The 22,840-nt window shown below is 42.6% G+C and overlaps 1 protein-coding gene across 1 annotated transcript; it reads right to left on the bottom strand.

Annotated features, from left to right (window-relative positions):
* Nucleotides 1-8,736: 8,736 nt before the first annotated feature.
* On the bottom strand, nucleotides 8,737-22,059 carry TNFSF14 (TNF superfamily member 14). The gene is made up of 4 exons (XM_032211778.1): nucleotides 21,782-22,059; nucleotides 17,793-17,832; nucleotides 11,763-11,810; nucleotides 8,737-9,887 (listed from the first exon to the last, which is right to left on the bottom strand). Exons 1-4 carry the CDS (start codon nucleotides 21,992-21,994, stop codon nucleotides 9,466-9,468), a joined length of 723 nt encoding a protein of 240 aa, XP_032067669.1. The 5' UTR covers nucleotides 21,995-22,059; the 3' UTR covers nucleotides 8,737-9,465.
* Between the last annotated feature and the right edge of the window lie 781 nt (nucleotides 22,060-22,840).

Here is a 22,840-nt window from a genome sequence, read left to right as displayed (position 1 = left end):
AAGAACACAAAAAATAATTTTAGAAGGAAAGTTCTTCTTAAATAGAAAAGACTAGAAAGACAACAGAAGCTTTACTTTCAGAAAATTAATTTGCAGCTTCTAGAAGTATAAAGTATCTTTGTCCAATGCAGGATCCCACACACGAACGCTTAAATTTGTTCCATAATTACTGTGGCTTAGAAATCAGTAAAGAATGTTAGTGTCTAATAAATGTCTTCTCAAGCTTCTCATTGGCTATTCAGTGAACTTCCTTTGAATTTGATGAAATACAACTTCTTGCCAAGGTGTTGGAAAAGTCAACAATCACCCTCTGGAAAACTTCAGAATCCTTTAGGTACTTAAAAAAACAAACCCTCTATCTTTTTCTGTAAGTGTTTCCTTCCTTCCAGTATTGTGCAAAAACAATTCTTGCTGCTGTCAAGACATGTAATATCAAATACACATCCTCTTTATCATATTTTTCTGGTATTATGCCTAACAGAAATAGTTCTGGATTATAGTCTATATGCTGTCTTAACTTTTTAAAAAAAAAATTAAACCAATATTAGACTGTGCAGAAATGGACAGACTAATAGTGAAGTTAAAAGAAAAGGAAGACACAGTATTTTCAACCATGGGACTTGTTTTATTAATGGTTGGATAACAGAGGTAGAAATTAGGATTCTAAAAAAAGTATTATTATGTAAGCAAACTGATTCAGACAGTACATTCTTCACTAAGCACTTATTGTCGGTAAAGAGAAAACGTATAAATAAATTGGGAGGGAAAACAATTCTTAGGTACTTGGGATAGATAATTTTAATAGGTCTACCACTCTTGAAATAACCCAAGTTCTATATAATCTGTAGTTTGATGATATACTGATTTAGCCACTCTGTCTACTCTGATATAAAGGTCAGATCTAGTATGTGTCCTCATTCATTTGCTGGAGTGTCAATTTCTCTTGACAATTCAATGATTGCCAAAGAAGCTCTGAACTACATCAGGCTCCTTCCTTGCAATATCAGTCCCAAGATTATACCAAGAGTTGATGGAAGGCCACTTCAGGGGAGGCAGGTAGTCAGGGGTTGCTGCTGGCATTACTGCCGGTTTGGTGCACGCACAATTTTTCCCATAAATAGTCTGCGCATGCGCAGAACATTACAAATTGGAAAAAAAACATACTGCACCGACCAGGGAACTGGTTCGGAGGTGTGGCAGGCCTGGGTAGCTGCTGGTTCCAGGCCAGCAAATCACCACCGGTTCGGCTGAACCAGTAGAAACCCACTGTTAGCATTCCAAGTATCATGTAGAATTAAATCAGATTCCAAGGCAAAACAATCCTTAAAGTTCCAATTTAATAAATCAGACATCTTAGCACATCTGTGTAAATCCCAATTCTGGAAATGACATCAGAATCCCACCCAGTTGAAAGTTCATGATCTTGTCCCCACACCCACAATCCATCACATGGTCCAATCTTCTTCTTCCACGCTGGTGTCTCCACCCAGCTGCTTCCGGTCAGGTGTAAGAGTACGGAGACAAAAGATGACCTTGAGCTTCTAGAAAGGAATGAAAACAATACATTCCACAATCCTATTCCTGTCTATTCCCCCCTCCCATCAACTATACTAATGAAACAGCATAATGAAATAAGAGAAAATGTGGCAGGCCAAACTTCTAAAAGGAATATAACTGCAGGCCTGACACCCACCTCTGTAGGTAGTTGGTAATCAACAGTAGTCCTAGGTTATCAGCATAAACCAATTTCATGCATAAGTATTCTACTAGAACAGATTTCTTTGTCACTAAAATTCTTCAGGTAATCCCAGCTGCTGTTCCTCCTTGATCTTAGCACTGTGGCTCCTGCAGGCCCTGAAATCTGGCTGATAAATAGTAAGGAAAGAGCTACATTCTAGTAATCTTAAGCAATTCAGAGGAGCAGGATGTGGAATTTTATATTATGCATAAATTACTCTTCCACTCTAGTTCAAATGCACAACTTCCCCAATGGAAGCATTTGATGGATATAATTTGATTAAATGTAAAGTGCTTAAAGGTGTTTGTTTCGCACGTGTGTTAGATTTGTGCTGTTGCCATACACAGAAGAAGAGATATATAGGGGGGAAATGAACTCTTAGCAGTACGGGAGGACAGATTACTTGTTCTTCTTCTTCTTCTTTTTTTTTTAGTGTTCAAAAGTTTTATTTCTTTTAAAACAAACATTTCATCATTCCTCAATCAGTAAGACATCGAAGTACATTTTTTTGTATGTCAAAATAATTCTAGTTTACCACCAAATTCTTGTCTAGCCTAATGCATACCCCTCCCTCCCTCCCCCCTCCCCCAACCCCCTTCCTCCTCCCCCCCGACTTCCCAGAACCCGTACACGGTATGGATTTTTAACAAACACAGTCTAAAATCTATTGAGAAAAAGAAATAAAGAAATTAATGACATTCTACATTGACCTTAGCTTCTTCTTGCTGAGCTAACTTTAAACAATTTAAATCATTCCTGATCTTAAGCAGAGGCTAACTGGAATTTCTTGGTCCCGTATTTATTTTGTATATAGTCAATCCATTTTTTCCAGTCTCGTTTATATCTCTCATTTGAGATTACTTCTTATCCATGCAATGGAGAGGGTGGGTTTTTTTAAAATTGAATTTGTGGTGGAAGAAAAGTTAAAAGAAAAAATTGCATTATTTGATACAATCATTGGTACTTTCCTAGCCCTAAGTTCTCAGAAACTGAGCCTTTTAAAGAGAAGGGAGGGGAGTTTTAAGAATTGCCCACTAAGAGACCTTTACTGATAAACCTGGATCTAGGTCATGGTTTGCAAAAAATTGCATGCACTGAGCCATAAGCAGCCGTGGTGGCAGCCACAAAGCATTTGCGCTTTGGGGATATTTGAGTAACAGCTGGTTTGAGGGCCTTCCGTGCTGGTGGGTTATTTCCATCCATCCTCAAGTTGGCCCCAAATTACACCAGCATGCCATTTGTGGCTCTAATTTGCCTTCCGAGCCGAGGTGGCGCAGTGGTTAAATGCAGCACTGCAGGCTACTTCAGCTGACTGCAGTTCTGCAGTTCGGCTGTTCAAATCTCACCGGCTCAGGGTTGACTCAGCCTTCCATCTTTCCGAGGTGGGTAAAATGAGGACCCGGATTGTTGTCGGGGGCGATATGCTGACTCTGTAAACCGCTTGGAGAGGGCTGAAAGCCCTATGAAGCGGTATATAAGTCTAACTGCTATTGCTATTGCTATTGCTATTCCCTGCATTGCTTCTATGGCACACTATTCCACTGTGCTCCGTAACCTCTCAGGATGTAAAAAGAGAAGGCGGGAGTTTTGGAAATCCCCCCATCTCTTAATGGTCAAGAGTAAGAAACTTAGGACAGACTTGCCCCTTATGGATCAAGCAGAAAAAAGTGGTGGTTTGTACTTTCAGATTTGCAAGGTGTTTTTTTTTAATGTAACCTTACAATAGAATAGCTTATCTATTATTGCTTCCTGTCTAGTCATCTTGGGAAGGCTGATATCAATTTTACAGATTTGATAGTACCAATCTCTTACTATCTCTTTTACAGCCTGGGAAGTGGGGGAGGGGGGGGAAGAGGAAGGTTCTCTTCTGAGATTCTTTATCCATTATGTAACTGCAGCAGTGGTGGGTTGCATGCCGTACGCCCCAGAGGGCCTGCCCACCCGCCCAAGCGCCTTACCTGTCTTTTAAGGCTTCCGCACTTCCGTCCATGCCAGAGGTGGGTTCCTACCAGTTCACACATATTCGGTAGAACCAGTTCATCAAATCTACCGAACCGGTTAGAAGAGGTTCCACCAGTGGACCCGGAAAGCAGGCCACACCTACAGAAGAGGTTCCAGAATTTTTGGAAACCCACCACTGATCCTTGGATATGATTATTCTACACTATCATGCTCATATTTATAAAACTCAGTGCCTCTGTGAAAGGTAAGGATGACTACTGCGTTTGTGGTGCAATCAGAACATTGCGTGCGTTGAAGTTGTTTTAACGCAAACCAAAGATGCCTTTAAAAAAAACAACTTTACATCATATTCTTATGCATGCCAGTGCTGTGTGTGAGGCAATTTAAGGTGGTTCTGACAAGTGTCGTCGGCATCTTCATATCCGGTCACATGGGCGGCAAGCCACTCCCATCTGGTCACATGGGTGGCAAGCCACTCCCACAAAGGAGGCCACACCCACAGAGTGGGTTCGAACAATTTTTGAAACCCACCAGTGCATGCGCATGGCACTTACAGCACCTGTGTGACGCTCCGCAGAGCAGCTGGAGCATTGCGGAGGTTCACAGAGGCACTAAGATGCATGCGCGCGCTGTGCCCATGTGGACGCCGCCGGGCCTGTTCCAACCGTACCAGTTGGAATGGGATCCAGAATCCACCACTGAACTGCAGGCAATGACTTCTCTTCCTATGATGAGATCTTATCTGATCATTCCCTAGGCAGCATCTTTCTCTCCCCTCCCCTAGTCTCCCAGGGTCATTCCCACCAACCATTACAGGCAAAGGGTGCAGCCTGAAATGTCCAATAAGGTTATTTTCCCACCCCTCCTAATTACTAGCCTGTTTCTGGCATAAATCAGTGAAAGGCAGCAGCTTTTAAAGCCTTAAAAGATGGTGTCCACTTAAGGGAGCTAATAGAAGTTTTAACCCTGACACAGATAAAGGTGGCTTATAGCTGTTTCACTCTGAGATTTTTGCATTGTGATTAGGTGCAAATGGGGGAAAGGCTCTAAGCCAAAGAGAGAGTGATTTTCACGTACTTGAAAGCACCCTGTATATTTTCAGTGATTCTTCAGGTTTCACTCATCTTCGGGAACATTCAATGCAAGAACTATCAAAGGCTGCTGGTGGAGGAAAACTCTACGTTCAACCTGAAGCCACAGGTTAGTGTCCTGGAATTTAATTTGTTTCTTTCATAAGGGCCAGTATTCAGTAAATGAAGCTCATTGGGGGTGGCTTTCTACCACACTAGAGAATGCTGCTAAAACTGAGCGCATGGTTTTGGTTCAGGCTACACCACCCTTCTCTTCAACACACTCCAGCCAGCCAAGCATTGCAGGCCACAGGAAATCCTTTCTGTAATGCTATCGAGCCCCTGTGATGCGGTTTGACTAAAGGAAGCCAGTTTGAGGCACAGCAGAAGCCGTGTGAACCTATATAATAACATTGCAAACATCTATTGCCATTACTTTCCTATTTATCTCCAAATGAACCTCATTATTATTTGCTCTTCATCCATGGTTATCCAGAAACCTTTCTCCCGCTGTACACAATAAGAAAAAGTTATATTATTCTCAGTTTTACTTTAGTAGCATTAAAAAATGTAGCATCTTCCACTGAGGCACACAGCCTGTGATGAGTTGCTGCACCAGGAGATTATATATATATATATATATATATATATATATATATAGATAGATAGATAGATAGATAGATAGATAGATAGATAGATAGATAGATAGATAGATAGATAAAAGAGCTACTGAAAAGTCAAGGAATCTTGTGTCAGGGAGTTTTTCAGAGATGTGTAAGTGGTTCTGTGAGAGGCACCTGTATGCATGTGTATCTTTTGACCAGAGTTGGCAAATAATTTATGAAATAAGAGAAAATGAGGTCTAACTGGCTCATGCCATCTCAACATCTTTTGCCATCCCTGCTTCTTCAATCGAAATTTACTCAGCATGACCATCGCATCTAGATAGCTGTTGCAAAAAGCGTATTTGTTTATTTTAGAGATACAAAAACCAGTCTTTCAATTCCAAAACAAAACAAAATAAGGCTATTTATTATACAGATGAAAAGCCTACAGTGGTTCCCAAACTTGGCAACTTTAAGACTTGTGGACTTCAACTCCCAGAATTCTCCAGCCAGCTCTGCAGAGCTGGCTGGAGAATTCTGGGAGTTGAAGTCCACAAGTCTTAAAGTTGCCAAGTTTGGGAACCACTACAGTATCAAATCATAGCAATGTTGCAATAAAAACACAAAAGAGCAGGAAGTATAACCGAATATCAGTCAGCCAACAATAGCAGCAGGATGCCAAGCTTAACTCTCCAAAATGCCTGGAAGATCAGAGGCTGTGACCAATCTCTCAAGAGTGAAAGCTTAGGGAGCCAACTAAACTTTCCAGGGCTTGCCCCTACTAAGTATGTAGCATGTAAGTGAGATTATCCCAGAATGTCTGCAGAGGATGTTATTTTATTTTTTTCAAAGATTATGCTGCAACTGCATGATCAAAATCTAGCATTTTTACATGCTACACAGATAAAAAAGGACTTTATTTGGCTGTTGAGATTTTGGATCTTCCTTCTGCTATCCCACCGACACTCCTGCCAGCTGACCTATGTTCTGCAAAGGCAGGAGGCCATGAGGAAAGCCTTTATCTAAACTGATGAAGCTTTAAAAGTAATACAAGAACTTTGTTGGGAAATAATCTGGGAACCAGCATAATTTAAACAAGGTGCAATATGGCCTGGACACATCCCCGGCTCCCATATTCTATCATAGCTCTAGTTTTCAAGTCCTATTTCAGAGCAGTCCCACAAACAATATATTTGACACATTAATCTTTGGAATTTTATTTTATCTCTCTCACACACACACAGTAGCTGCTTCGTTAACATTGCCTAGTATCCTTCTTTGAGAGCCTGCTTTACGCCAACGTATAATGATCCTATTCAATACAGGATTGGGAATTAATCCATTTCCTTCTAATTCAATAAAAGGCTGAATGATTTCTTTGAGCACTAGAGCAGAGGTCCTTCTGGTTAGAGAAGTTTTACTTTGAATCATATCTTCAGTATTAAGGCAGCCATCCACCTGTATTTCAAAAAGTATCACACCTCTTCTGCTTTCAATAATATTTGAATGCTTCCGTTTGTTACATAATCCTCTTTTCCTTAAGGGATATAAATGTAATCGTACCTGATTGGCGACATGGTTTGGCAGGATTTGCCCTGTTTAGTACATAATTCCTGAGTGGGTAGCATGAGCCAGTGACTAATCCAGGAAGTCTGCCTTATTTGGGCATTACAGTAGTAACTGGACCATGTGGTCCAATACTATTATATGGATATTCCTATGTTAATAGCAATAGCAGTAGCAATAGCAATAGCAGTTAGGCTTATATACCGCTTCATAGGGCTTTCAGCCCTCTCTAAGCGGTTTACAGAGTCAGCATATCGCCCCCACAGTCTGGGTCCTCATTTCACCCACCTCGGAAGGATGGAAGGCTGAGTCAACCTTGAGCCGGTGAGATTAGAACCGCCGAACTGCAGATAGCAGTCAGCTGAAGTGGCCTGCAGTACTGCACCCTAACCACTGCGCCACCTCGGCTCATGCAGCAACTGTGCAGAAGGAAGGCTGGGCATTCATAGAAGAGAATGATTAACACAAACCCCTTCAAAGGCACTTTGGTAGGAGATGAGGGAGAAGCATCAGAGAATAAATAAGGCCTAAAGGCTCATAGTGGCAATGTCTATCCAAGTGCATAAATGGCTTCCTGGGCTCCGAAGCCAATAATAAAAGAGTGACTTTATTCCTGACTACCCATGTCATATCATAGTCAGAAAGCTGCCCACTCATCCAAGCTTAGCTTACGTTTGACATTTCACTGCAACGATAAGCAACAGTCACCAGCACAGGAAGCTCCTTTGCTCAACAATGCTGTGTCAGTGTAACTATAAAATGGCATTTTGGAATGTGCTGGGTAGGCCATTCAAGATGAAGTGGCTCATGAGTAAGCCTCCAAAAGTTTGATCCTGAATGTAGGAGCTTCTCTCTACTGCTGAAGGGCTGCCCCCAGGCAGAAGGTGTCTCTGCCCAGAGCCCATCCCTGTCCTGCCTTTATTACTTTTGTTTCCATTCATGGGTAATTCCCTGACTTCCCAAGCAGGGCTGGGTTCCTGCCAGTTCTAACCTCTCCTATAGAAGAGGTTCCACAAATCTACAGTGCCGTTTAGAACCATTTCCAGCTCCCTCCCTCCCCCCGCCCGTCCACACATCATCAAGATGAAGAGAGAGAGGAGGAATTCTGGGAGTTGAAGTCCACAAGTCTTAAAGCTGTCAAGTTTGAACTCCCCTGGGGATTTTTCTTCTAAAGAGTTAGGGGTGCAAGGGTCTTGTAACTTGACAGCTTTAAGACTTGCACACTTCAATGCCAGAGTTCCCGAGCCAACATTTTGGTTGCTAAGCAAGAGCGTTGTTAAATGAGTTTCACCACATTTTACAAGTTGGCCACGCCCACCCAGTCACACGGCTGGCAAGCCACTCCCACCCGGTCACATGGCCAGCAAGCCACTCCCACAAAGCAGGCCACACCTACAGAAGAGGTTCTAAAAGAATTTGAAACCCACCACTGCTTCCAAGGGTGACAAAGTTCAGTTCAGTTCAGTTTATTAAACTTGTATGCTGCCCTATTCCCGGAGGGACTCAGGGCGGCTAACAAACCAAAAGGGAATAGGGGCAATACAAAGAAGACAGACAAGACAAAAAGCAAAATACAAAAACAGATTAAAAAACTCCACAACAGTCACAACAATTCAAGTGAGATTGGGAACTCATCAGCCCCAGGCCTGCCGGAACAGCCAGGTCTTGACGGCTTTGCGGAAAGCCTGAAGGGTGGTAGGGGTCCGAATCTCCATGGGGAGATCGTTCCAAAGGGCCGGAGCAGCCACAGAGAAGGCCCTCCCCCAGGTGGTCGCCAGTCGACATTGACTAGCTGATGGAATCCTGAGGAGGCCTAATCTGTGGGATCTGATTGGTCTCAAGGCTGCCCTCTGGAAGGGTCAAGATAAGAGAGGAAAATATCATTCCAAGGCTTTCTCAGTGCTGGGATGCTGAGAACAAGACAAAGGTAACTTCATGGGGACAAGGTAGAAATTAGAGACTGCATGGGCACGTTTATGCTGTAGGTAGGTGAAAGTGGGGAAAGGCCCTGTAGATACAGCAGCTGTTCAGAGACCACAAGGTGATACGTTGTCATCTCATTTTCTTTGTCCACTGTGACTCCTTATCAGACTGACTGCAGGATTTTACAGAATTTCAAATAATAATAATAATAATAATGTATAAAAAAATAGAGTTAGCCTTCTCCCACCCCCCCAAAAAAGAAGTGAATCTGTTACCTAAAACAGGCACTTTGGATGCCAGCCATGGGTGGACAGCTCAGCAATGAAAGAAATGTCAGCTAGCTCTTTGAAGAAACAGACGAAGTTCACCTATGACCTCCCTCCCACATCAAATATTTCTCACCCATTTTTATTTTGGTCATGGCCAACCAACAGCTTATCAAACAACTTTTTCTTCTAAAAAAAAACCGAGCGTGGACCTCTTGCCCTTCCTTCAACATAGTTGAAGAATATCTGAAGCAACATTGAGAGATGACCCCACCACAGTACAAGGAAGGGGCCCTTCTCCAATGCTCAACTAAAATCAAGTCTATGCGCAGCCTTTAGATCATGAAGGTGCCGAATTGTGATACTGAGTCATCGTTGTACAATAACAGCTCCTCGTTTGTTACTTTGGTGAACATTTCGTCCTCCTCTTCTAGATACACCATCCCAGCAAGGAAGCTGTTGCCGTGCCACTGTTCACTGTCCTTAGAGTTGCAATAGGTAATATAGTTGGTCAGAAGTAATAGCTCCTTAGGATACCGAGATGTCCTTTTGTAAATGCTGTGGGTGAAAAGGGAATTCCTCCGGTGTTTGGCCAGACAGCTTGAATATGCCAAGCTGAGCTTGGAGTAGACATAGTAGTAGCCAGATCTGTTGCAAATCAGGGAACCAGCTTTGTAGTCCATGCCGTGCAGAAAGGCAAACCCGTTCTGATGTTCCCACTGCATGACTCCATCTCTAATTGCAGCGTCGGGGGATTCTGGAAAACACAACCAGTCTTGTTTTATAGATGGGTGGAGAGGTAAGCAAACAATTTTCATGGAATCTTCACTAACGCGCTCTACATGGGGCTGCCCCTGAAGAGTGTTCGAAGACTGCACTTGGTCCAGAATGCAGCTGCGTGAGTGATATCGGGTGTACCTAGATACACCCATGTTACACCTATCCTCCGCGAGCTGCACTGGCTCCCCATTGGTCTCCGGACGCGCTTCAAGGTGCTAGTCATTACTTTTAAAGCCCTACATGGTTTAGGACCTGGCTAGCTGAGAGACCGCCTCCTGCCATTTACCTCCCAATGACCAATAGGATCACACAGATTGGGCCTCCTCCGGGTGCCATCGGCCGGTCAATGTTGGTTGGCGTGTCCCCAGGGGAGGGCCTTCTCTGTAGCTGCTCTGGCCCTATGGAACGATCTCCCCGTAGAGATCCGGACTCTCACCACTCTTCCGGCCTTCCCTAAAGCCACTAAGTCCTGGCTGTTCCGGCAGGCCTGGGGCTGTTGATTAGTATCCAGCCCCACTCCAACTGTATGCATGTTGTTGTAATTTTTAATACTTGTATCCTTATTTTAAATTTTTTAATATATGTTTTGTCTTGTCTGTAAGCTGCCCAGAGTCCCAAGGGAGTGGGCGGCATACAAATGTTAATAAATCTAAACCTAAATCTAACTAATAGATCAGCAATGAAAACTGATCTTAACAATCTGGCTTCAAAACACACATGTACGCACACAGAGAACCCTGAACATTGGAAAATCATTGTCTCCATTTAAGCTGAAACGTCATTTTGGGAAGGGAAAGGGCAATAAGCTCTGAGCTTTACCTTCCTCATCCCCACAGCCAGGTTCATTTCAACATAATATGGGTGCCGCTTTGCTGTAGATATGAGAAATTGAAATTTGATGAATTTATATGCCACCCAATCCCGAAGGACTCCGGGCGGCTTACAGAATAAATTCTAAAAAAAATAAAAATTAAAAATAGAGAAAGAAGAAACAGATTTAAAAGGAACACGTCATGCACTCAATGTAGGCGGGGCTGGAACTCATTCATGAGGACAACAGCCCCAGGCCTGTCGGAATAGCCAGGTTTTGAGACAGCTACCCTCAGCTATGGTGCTCACTGGGTGATTTTAGTAGATAATTCCTCTCTCTTTCTTAGTCTACCCTCCATCACAAGGAATAAATTGAACTTTAACTTTTAACTTTTAATAGATTTATATGCCGCCCAATCCCGTAGGACTCCGGGTGGCTTACAGATAAAGTTAATATAAAGAGTTAAAAATAAAGAACAATTTAAAAAGAAACAATTTAAAAACAAGACACCATACGCTCAATCTGAGTGGGGCTGGACCTCATTCCTGAGTCAACAGCCCCAGGCCTGCCAGAATAGCCAGGTTTTAGTGGCTTTTTGGAAGGCCGAGAGAGTGGGGAGGGTCTGGATCTCTACGGGTAGGTCGCTCCACAGGGTCGGAGCAGCTACAGAGAAGGCCCTCCTCCGAGGAGCCGCCAGCCGGCATTGTCCGGTCGACGGCACCCGGAGAAGGCCCAGTCTGTGAGTTCTTATCGGCCGTTGGGGGATATGTGGCAGGAGGCAATCTCCCAGATATACCATCTTACTCTCCTGGAAGGAAAGTGGAGCAGAAACCTAACAGAGAAATAAATGACAACCTGAATGTCTGAGTTAGCTCTGCAGGTATCTAAAGCAATGTTCCTCAATCTCTGCAATTTTAAGAGGTGTGGATTTCAACTCCCAGAATCTCCCAGACAGATCTCAAGGATCCTGTCTTATTCACAAGCAGCTTCCATGCATTTAAAAGCTGAATAGAAATACGGCTTCATAAGAAGATTTCCTACCTAGTGTCAGATGAGCAGATGGTCTTTTGAGAGGAAGCTTGGGTGGAGCTGTTGAAAAGGAATAAGATGAAAGTGATTGTTATCAAAACAGGTACCAGCTTGAGAAGGCTCTACACAAACTCAATGCAAGCTAACGGAGGCATATTACAAACATTGCAAATGATAGAATGCAATTATATATTGAAAAATAAAATGGACTAATTATGTGCACTAAAACTATCAATAACATTAAACTCCCTTTCATGACTCCATAGTGCCTGTTCGGGTAGAGTCTGGGTGACTGGATGGACCTGAGTATTTACTGGCTGGATACCCTTTCCTGACACCTACATGGAGTTTGCAGCAGATATTTTTTCTGTATGCCCTAGGAGAGAAACATCTGCTACTATCGAGGATTGAACTTTCAATTTTCTGAGTGGGAGGTGAGTATCCTCACCACTAGGATCACCTGTTCTATAAATGTCCTGTAAGAGCCGAGGTGGCGCAGTGGTTAAATGCAGCACTGCAGGCTACTTCAGCTGACTGCAGTTCAGCAGTTCGGCTGTTCAAATCCCACCAGGCTCAAGGTTGACTCAGCCTTCCATCCTTCCGAGGTGGGTAAAATGAGGACCCGGATTGTTGTTGGGGGCAATATGCTGACTCTGTAAAACCGCTTAGAGAGGGCTGAAAGCCCTATGAAGCGGTATATAAGTCTAACTATTGCTATTGCTAATTTGGGAGCAAGAGATGATGTTCTCTCCCTGCATTTGCTAACTAGACTTTGAAGAGTAGGAGTATCTTTCTGAAGCAGGACCTGGTACCAAGACAGGTGCAGAATGGAAAATGTAATCATTCAGAAAATCAGGTTCCGCTCATTAGGACTTTGTGAATCAATATCAGGGTCTTAAATTGTGCGTGGAAAAGGATGGCCATCTAGGTATATTCCTCCCAGAATTGATTGGGAATTAAAGAAGAGCATCATGTTTCTCTCCCCTATTCAATTGGGCCAATCAAGGTAACTGTCAAGTAATTTTTGAGAAAATTGCATGGCCTGGCTAGACAAATTGCATTTATTGATGTTTTACTTGCTCATTCAGCCTTTACTGATCTGGTTGGGTTCAGAAGTTTCAAGGTCACAACTCTCAGAATTCTAATGGTTATGCTGTTTGAATGTCATATTTCATTGGGGAGATCTGGTGGGAAAAACAATTCTCAAATAGTAATTCTTGTGGCTTGTTTGGTAATAGACATTTCTTGCTTTCACTCTTTCCACGGCTGTTTCTATCAAGATGTATACTGTACATCTTTTTTTATTGATTCTTCACACGCCTACGGTGTCTTACCCACAGCATTTCTCCATGCTTAGAATAGGTTACTATGAATTGTTCCACTAATGCATTATACATTATTCCCTTAAAGTGTGGAAAAATTGACACAGTATGTAACCAGAAGTATAACTGAGAGGGTGAGTAATGGAAGGTGTCAGTTTAAAGTCAATTTAATTTTTTAATTTTATTTTTTTAGCAGATTTTTTAAATTATTTTTTCCCTTCTACAACACATTACCGTCATTACATCGACATTGATATGTCATCATACCTGTACATGTATATAATATTTCGCTTCTATATTTACACACCTTTATACACAGTTCTATATATATTTATATATATTGTTTTTTGGCTTAATTAATTTTATTCTTGTTTTGCAGCCATTTGCACCAATTGTTCCAAATTTCATAATATTCCGACTCTTCTTTATCTTTTAATTTCAGTGTTAATTTATCCATCTCTGCACAATCCAAAGTTTTTTTAATCATTAATTCATCCGAGGGGGTATTATTTTGTTTCCAGCATTGGGCAAATGCTATTCTAGCTGTAGTTAGCAGATGTGTTAATATGTACTTAATTTTCTTTGTATATTTGATAATTCCCAGTAAAAAGATTTTGGGTTTGTATTTTATCTGTTCTCCTGTAATTTCTTGCACCCGTTTCCAAATTTTTGTTCAATATTTTTGTGTTTCCGGGCAGGTCCACCATATGTGATAATAAGTCCCTTGTACTTTTTTACACTTCCAGCAGGTCGGCTTCATGTTTGGGTATATTTTAAACTCACCCAAGGAAATATAGAATTGCTATTGTCTTATCATATAGTGAAAAATAGATCAAGATTTGACTCTAGTTCGCTAATCAAGTGATTTTTTTGTTCTTAGTTGTGTTTTTCCCAAAGGTGCTGTTTCCAAAAGGAAACTGGACTTCCTTGGTTTTATTTTTTTCTTTTGAAAGCTCTGTCCGTTACGATAATAATGAAGTGAAGAAGCTTCTTGGTTGAGAAGCAAAATGTTTTCAAAGGGGGGAAAAAACTCAAGACAGTCCAGTTGCCTTTTGGAAAAAGCATCTTTTGTACAGTTTTCTTCCTAGTGTTTTCCCGCAAGTGTAGTATGCTTTAAAAAAAAAAAATCATCAGAGTGCTGATCCATTGTTTGTGACAGGATTTGACCAACCAGATTGTCGCCAAGCCTGGCATGATGATGGGCAGAGAGAAAGGGATTGACTTAAGGTCACCCAGCCAGCTGGCATGATAAAGTGAGATGGGAATGCACACTCTCCTGGTTTCTAGCCTGGTGCCTTAATCACTAAACCAAACTGGCTCTCAGTTAGCCCTAATAATGTGAACTATAGCTCACAAAAGTTTGTGCCAGAATAACACTGGTTCTTTTTAAAGTACCACAAAACTCTTCATTTTTCTCTGTATTTTGCCACTTGGTGCTCTAACAAAAGGGCTAAAAAAAAGGGCCATTGAAGGGGCATTCATTCGTAATCTTCCAGTCCTCAACAAACCTGATCCCAGGCAGTTTTAAACAGATCTTATATAGATTGAAACATTTTGCCATTTTGCAAATTATTAAGTCTGGACTGCAGGGTTCCATTCTCAATCACTATTTTCCTCATTTCTGTGCCCTCCCACCATCGTATTCCAGGAAAGCAATTGCCAATAACTTTTCTTCTTGTAAGTAGTGGTCCTGGACATTTTATCTATCTATCTATCTGCCTGTCTGCCTGTTGTAAAGTTAAAGGTTCCCCTCGCACATATGTGCTAGTCATTCCCAACTCTAGGGGGCGGTGCTCATCTCCGTTTCCAAGCCGAAGAGCCAGCGCTATCCGAAGACGTCTCCGTGGTCATGTGGCTGGCATGACTAAACACCCAAGGTGCACAGAATTCTGTTACTTTCACACCAAAGGTGGTTCCTATTTTTCTACTTGCATTTTTTATGTGCTTTCAAACTGCTAGGTTGGCAGAAGGCGGGACAAGTAACGGGAGCTCACTCCGTTACATGGTGCTACGGATTCGAACCACCAACTTTTCTGATCGACAAGCTCAGCATTTTAGCCGCTGAGTCACTACGTCCCTTATCTGCCTGCCTGCCTGCCTGCCTGCCTGCCTGCCTGCCTGCCTGCCTGCCTGCCTGCCTGCCTGCCTGCCTGCCTGCCTGCCTGCCTGCCTGCCTGCCTGCCTGCCTGCCTGCCTATCTATCTATCTATCTATCTATCTATCTATCTATCTATCTATCTATCTATCTATCTATCATCTATCTATCTATCTATCTATCTATCTATCTATCTATCTATCTATCTATCTATCATATTTATTATATCTATTTATCATCTATTTATCTATTAACAGTGATTGTCCTCCATTTTTTGCCTTTCAGAAATAGTTGCCTGTCTCTTCTGATGATAGAGCAACAGGGCAATGCTAGGAAATCCAGATCATTTCAAGTTTCCTTCAGTTCAGAGAAATGCTTTAGAATAAAGAAACGAAATGTGGGTATTTTTACTATATTACAGGAGCAATACCCACCACAATCAGTGAACTATTAAAAAAAATAAAGAAATTGTGACTTCTAAAAATAATATTCCTGAATGTCTTATTTAAAAAAAAATTGGATAGAGGATCTTTGGCTGTAATAGTGCTGGTAAACCTATGACATGTGTGCCAAAGGTGTCATGGCACAACACATCTGCATTCACAACTTCCGGCAACTATCCTCAAAAGCATGACCCATTTTTATTCACTATTTGGAAGCCACGAAGGATGTGAAAGAATGGCTCTTGTAGAATTTTCAGAGGCTGCAAGAGAACATTCTGCAAAGTTGCTTAAGAATAAAGGCTTCAGGTGACCCAGAGCAGCCTCAGGTAGGCTGCAGAAGGTAAGCAGCATGCACTATCGGATCTCAGGGAACACTGGATTGTGAGAGCAATCAATCATGCCGTTCTTCAAGGCTTACATGCCTTGAGGAAGGATACTAGCAGTGGTGGGATTCAAATAATTTAACAACCGGTTATCTGCCCTAATGACCAGCAGGGTAGGTGGGGCTCAGTGGTCATGTGACTGGGTGGGCATGGCCAACTCAATGTCACTCAGGTTGATGGGCGCTTCGCCTTAGCTGTGACAATGTAATAACCAGAGAGTCAGTTTTTGTAAGCAGGGCAATAAAGATGAGGCTAGAAACAACACCAGAATGTTTCCTCCCTGCCTTCCCTACAGGATTAGCCCTGTAAAGTGGGAAAAAACAAAAGGAGATTTCTTCCAACAACCGGTTCTCCGGACTCCTTAGAAAGTTAACAACCGGTTTTCCTGAATAGGTGCGAACTGGCTGAATCCCACTACTAGGGCTGAAGTTGAGGCCCAGGGCTTCTAGTTCAGCTTCAGCCTCAGTGCTGCCACCTAGTGTTGTTGTTCAGAGTGGAAGGGAGGTAGAGAATTGTTTCTCTTTTTTTGGGAGGGGAGGGGTTGACAAGCCAGCAGTGTCAAATTAGGTTTTTTTCTACATTTTTGACACGCTGAATCCAAATGGTTTGCTATCTGTTTGGAAAATGAATCTGAGAAACGCTAATCTCTTAAGCCTTAACAGTGAAGAGAACTATGCCTGAGTGTTTCTTTCGTACAGTCAAAACACACTGATTGATGATTGAATTGAATTGCTTCCCTCTTTCCTATATTTCACTGCAAATCAATACTATTCACCATGGTCTACGGAGATTCTCAATCATCCAGGTCATGGTTGTCCCAAAAATGTCCCCCCCCCGCCCCTCCCAAAAGGCAACTGGACTTTTGGAAAGAACTGAAGAAGCTTCTTGGATGAGAAGCAAAACATCCAGTTGCCCTCTGGGGAAAAAAGCACTTTTGGGGCTCTTCAGTATTGGAAAGAAAAGGGCAAACAGTAAGGAGATGGCCCCAGTATACGCATACACATTTGCATGTCCATTGTGTGGGGCAGAATGGGCTAAAAGAGGACCCTTCATCATCAGTAAACTTCCCACCCTACAAAGAGGGAAGGAATAGCATGCAAACTGACTGAATCTGCAGCACAGAAATTGCCACTTAGCATTGGAAGGATTGGTTGTGCGCCATCAAGTTGGTATTGAATTTTAGTGACCGCAGATAGATTTGCTCCATCAGCCTCTTTCTCTAACCTGGAGTCCTTTGCTTTATGGAGCTGTCATGTGGGAATAGAACTTTCCGTAGTACTATATTACACTATCTATGAAATCTGTTTTAATTCTACTTCCAGTGGTGGGATTCAGCCGGTTCGCACCTATCCGGGAGAACCGGTTGGTAACTTTCTAAGCAGTTTGGAGAACCGGTTGTTGGAAGAAATCTCCTTTTGTTTTTTTCCCACTTTACAGGGCTAATCCTGTAAGGAAGGCAGGAAGGAAACATTCTGGTGTTGTTTCTAGCCTCATCTTTATTGCCCTGCTTACAGAAACTGCCTCTCCGGTTAACCCTTATTACCATGGTAACAACTAAGGCGAAGCGCCCATCGACCTGAGTGACATTGATTTGGCCATGCCCACATGATCACATGACCACCGAGCCCCGCCTACCCAGCTGGCCATTAGGGCAGAGAACTGGTTGGTAAATTATTTGAATCCCACCACTGTCTACTTCCTATTAATTGCTGAAAAATAATGACCCCGAGGCACTTAAAGGGTATCACATGGAAACAAGTCTAGGTTTAAGACCGAAACAAAAGAGAAGAGAAACTTACCTTGTATAATTTTTTCAGCAGTCGCATTGCTTGCTGCTCCCTAAACAAACAAAGAAAGCAGTAGACAATTGTTAATAAACCAAGTGAAAAAGCGCTCTCCTTTTGCTACATATGCATGCTTCTTCTCCAAAAAAACATTCTTATTTATTTAACGCATTTCTTTAGAATGTTAATTTCCACCAAAAGAAAGTTCAAAACCAAATTCTGAACAAAAGTCTGGATTCCACATGTTGCTCCCTTCTATTTCTCCAATACCTTGTTTCTCCAAAAATAAGATACGGTCTTATTTTCTTTTGACCCACAAAATATGGCCTTGGCCTTATTATCGGTGGGGGGGGGTCTTATTATTTTGGGGATGCAGGAGGTGGGACTGGATGTCCTGTCACCCCGGTCGCCTCCCCTCCCTGTTCTTTGCGGCGGCTGAGTGGCTGGCCGGCACTGCCCTGACGTGTCCCATCACCGCCATGCGTCATGTTGTGCTTTCTTTGTGAAGGGGACAATCTGGGGAGCGAGAGATTTAGGAAGCCTGGGCTGGCGTGGGACAGTTTCTCCAGCGAAGTGTCTGATTCATCCTCAGGGACGAGTGTTTTGCTGCCTCTCTGCCCCGGCTTGGAAGCTGCAGAGTAAGCCTGCCATGCTTGGCGAGTGGGGGGGGGGGGGGAGAAGAGATGGCAAGAGGAGTACCTGCAAATCAGCTGTTTTGTGAATGGCAGCCGGATCAGCTCAGGTGATCCGATTAATGAGCCGAGAAGCACTGAGGTGACCAGGAAAGCAAAGGGCTTCCTCCTACATGGGGCTGCCCTTGTAGAGTGTTCGGAGACTGCAGCTGGTCCAGAATGCAGCCGCGCGAGCGATATCAGGTGTACCTTGGTACACCCGTGTTACACCTATCCTCCGCGAGCTGCACTGGCTCCCTATTAGTCTCTGGACGCGCTACAAAGTGCTGGTGATTACCTTTAAAGCCCTACATGGCAATGGACCTGGATATCTGAGAGACCGTCTCCTGCTACACACCTCCCAACGTCCGATGAGAACTCACAGTTTAGGCCTCCTCCAGGTGCCGTCGGCCGGACAATGCCGGCTGGCGACCACTCGGGGGAGAGCCTTTTCTGTTGCTGCTCCGGCTCTGTGGAACGAGTTACCAACAGAGATTCGGACCCTCCCCACCCTTGCAGCCTTCCAAAAAGCCACCAAAACATGGCTGTTCCCGCAGGCCTGGGATTGCTGACTCAAACCAGGTCAACCCCCAATTAATCTGGATGTATGTTGTGTTTTTAAAATGTTTGTATTGTTTTATGTTCTTCCCCTGTATGTTATTTTATTTTATTCGTACTTGTAAGCCGCCCTGAGTCCCCCCCGGGATTGGGCGGCATATAAACCCATTAAATTTTTTTTTTTAAAAAAATTAAATTTCTATGCTGGCCATGGCACCCTTTCACTGGGGCTCATTTTCAGGGGAGGGTGTATATTTACACCCACCCCAAAAATCAGGCTTGGCCTTATTATCAGGACATGTCGTATTTTCGGGAAAACACGATAGGAATATAAAGAATCCTTGGGGGAAAAAATCAATACAATAACAGGCAGCTGGGGCAACCACAACAGAGATTAAATTAAGGTGAATTTACCATCTGTGTATTTATCCACAAAGTTTGGTCTTGCATTCGCTCTATATATGCACAGAGATCATGCATGGGATGAATTAGTCAGGATATCCTTACAGGAATCGTTGACATTGAATCATTCATCACTTTGATGAGCTGAATTACCACCCAGAGTATCCAGTGTTGAAACCTCTTAAGAAAGGATGAGTAGTGCCTGAAAATATTCTGCAAATGCCTCAGCAAGGGAAATTGGCGAAGGCATAAATGTGGGCGAAAATAGCTTATATTTCTTAGAACTGCCTATCTCTGCCCCCAAATCTAGTTGCATTTGCAAGAGCAGAAAGTCAGTCTGAACGGAAACCAGCAAAAACAGAGGAAGAGAACTCTCCTTTTTGCATGAAAACCTCTGCTATTATGGTTCTATTAGAAACGTGATAAAAACAGAAACCTCCTAATGCTGTATATCCTGATCTCGTGCTCAGCCTACATATGCATGGAAATAAATCTTAAACCATGGAAAGTCAATAATAATAATAATAATAATAATAATAATAATAATAATATTTTTTTTTTTGCGATTTTTTTCATGTTCCTTCTCGGCGACCCTGCTATCACCTGGTATTGCGATGTCTATGATTGTGACCTTATTTTTCTCAACCAGTGTGATGTCTGGTGTATTATGCGCCAGTATTTTATGCGCCAGTATTTGATTTCCGTATACAAACGGACAAAATACTGGCGCATAATACACCAGACATCACACTGGTTGAGAAAAATAAGGTCACAATCATAGACATCGCAATACCAGGTGATAGCAGGGTCGCTGAGAAGGAACATGAAAAAATCGCAAAATACCAGGACTTAAAAATCGAAATTCAACGACTATGGCACAAACCAGCAGTGGTAATTCCAGTGGTAATTGGCACACTGGGTGCTATTCCAAAAGCACTGGAATTACATTTAAAACAGTTAAAAATTGACAAAATCACCATCAGTCAAATGCAAAAAGCCGCACTGCTTGGATCTGCACGCATATTACGAAAATACGTTACGACGTCCTAGGCCCGTGGGTGGGGCCCGACTAGTAACCAATGCCAAATCCAGCGAAACAACTGGCCGCTGTGATACAATTGTATAATAATAATAATAATAAATTGTTATCATTAGTTTAGGTATGCATTTATATTATTATGTTATTATGATTGTTTTTATTATATTGTATCAGGATAACCAGGGAATAGCTGTAAAAAAAGAAAGCTGTGCTTCTCATTGGAAATTGCATATAATCCCATCTGTAAAATAATGGCAAATCAAGTTGTGGGAGATATAAAAAAGGACATATTTGAAAAACAAATCTAATATAGAATTCAATTCAGCATCGAAACCATTCCTTGATTATGTGCCTTGAAACACATCTGAAGTCTGAATCTCTGTCAACATAAAGTTTTAACCCCAAGCCAGCATAAAATGATATCATTTCCCCCTATTTTTGGCTTTTTTAGTAGTTAATAATCCAGAAGTGTCCAAAAAAAGGAAAAAAGAGGATTCTAGAATAAGAAGACAAACGTTTATTAGAGCTACAGTGGCTGGATTCACAAATCAGGCTAATTCACAATTAATCATGATTTGTGAGTATAAACTCTTAGTGAGTTTGGTTCACACCAATGATTTAGAAAGCAATGGCTCATTTATAGAACATGCTACCGAAATCAGGCAAGCTATCGATCTGGCTTGGAGGAATATATGAAGACCAGCCTCTGTCATTTTTTTCCTTTTAAAAAAAGGGAAAATAGTTGCAAAATATTGAAAGATTCCAAATAGAAGATACTCCGTTGACTTATCTGTAAAATTCTCCGAAAGACACAAGGTTACTGTTTAATTGCACTTTGTATTTCCATCGAATACAAGGTACATTAAAATAGACTAAAAATTGCAGTGCCACATACTAATCATTGGTTTCATGCTTAGATCAGATTAATTGAATAGCTTTTGAATGACCGTAGAAATTACATCCTGCTGTTCAATTGACTTGCTGGAAGTACCCTTCTCCCTCTTGTCTCCCATCAATAATTTTGAAAGCTACTTTGACCATTGTCAGTACTCTGAATTTATCATACCTAAGAAATTATTATTCTTTTTTTCTCCAACATACCACACATATCCCCTGCACGCATACAAGAGCACACACTTAGCATGCGGAGCCAACCGCACCAAGAAACGATATCATAGTTGTCCTGGTTTCAACCGAAGAGAAACCAGACACTACCACATCAAGGACGCACGGTCCAGCGTATTTATTGACTAGGTTCCTCCTCCAACTCCTTGGCCTCTCCTTCCTGTCCCATTAGAATCTCATTCTCACCACACTTTATCACTCTCTATGACCTTTGCCATCGCTGCATCCAGGTCCTTGCGGAAGGAAATCAGGAGATAGGCTTGGATGGTTAAGCCGCTCAGCATCAGCAGGACCAGGAGCCCCAAGAACATCTGGCCAGCTTGCCACTTCTTTGGATTCCTCCGTCTGGGTGGCACAAAGGGAACATCCCTTAGTGTTGGGTCCACAACGAAAACAGAGGGGTACCCTGCAGCCGCTTCCATCGTGTGTCCTTCAGGGGAAATGTGGAAGCAACTGTAGAACCCAGAGGCGTGCTGCTTATCTGCAGACTGAGTCTCGTACATGAGAGAGAGAGAGAGAGAGAGAAAGCATGCAACGCCCACAAACTCTGGGGAGGAAACCACAAGGTTTCTCAACTGTCCTTTATATATGCACTGGCCATGTTTGACTTGGTGGGCTGGGACTTCCTTGAGGGAAGCGACTTCTCTTGCCTTTTCCTGGGTGGGTGCATCAGGTTTTTGGGTTTGAACACTGACATTTTCCACTTCCCACCTGTTGCCACGAAGGGAAAGATGTATATAACTGGGGGCAGAGCTGTCCTTCCTTCCTGTTCAGGATTGCTGTCTGCTCCCAACTTATGACCAGTGAAAACTGAACCCAAAGTCCATGGAAAGAGAAGCCCTTGGACTACAGGTAGGTGGAAAGAAGTGTTGGGGCGAGCACCTTACTCACTACCTAAGAAAAATGTGATTAGCTAGACAATAGATAACCCTCTCCTTTTAAAATCCATAAACCAATATATATAAAAAATGTAGTTTTGTGATAGAGGCAAATGCTTTGGTGAGAACTCTGAATGAAAAGGCAGCAAATGAAACACCACAAGCAAGCTTGGCTTCTTGAAAATATGTCTCTCCTTATCACGCAGATGGGTAGTGTTCTGTCCCAAGCATCTAACTTATACTGACGGTGGCTTGGCTGTCTGCCACGACTAAGGAGGGAGATAGTCAACCCTTTGGCCGGGAGCCCAGAAAATTATCTCTTAGGAAAACAAGGCCTGAACTCACGGATTTCTTCAAACGTTCGCTACACCTGGATAAATAACTGTTGTT

The sequence above is a fragment of the Thamnophis elegans genome, chromosome 2 (genome assembly GCF_009769535.1).
Source record: "Thamnophis elegans isolate rThaEle1 chromosome 2, rThaEle1.pri, whole genome shotgun sequence".
NCBI classification, from domain to species: domain Eukaryota; kingdom Metazoa; phylum Chordata; class Lepidosauria; order Squamata; family Colubridae; genus Thamnophis; species Thamnophis elegans.
Note: the sequence above shows the minus strand (reverse complement) of the source record. Positions and strands in the feature narration are given on the sequence as shown.

Coding starts and splice junctions, on each gene's coding strand:
- TNFSF14 (XM_032211778.1), bottom strand. CDS start 21,994: ATGGAAGCGGCTGCAGGGTACCCCTCTGTTTTCGTTGTGGACCCAACA. Junction 17,833..21,781: donor TGGATGCAGCGATGGCAAAG/GTCATAGAGAGT, acceptor TTGTTTGTTTAG/GGAGCAGCAAGCAATGCGAC. Junction 11,811..17,792: donor TGCTGAAAAAATTATACAAG/GTAAGTTTCTCT, acceptor CCTTTTCAACAG/CTCCACCCAAGCTTCCTCTC.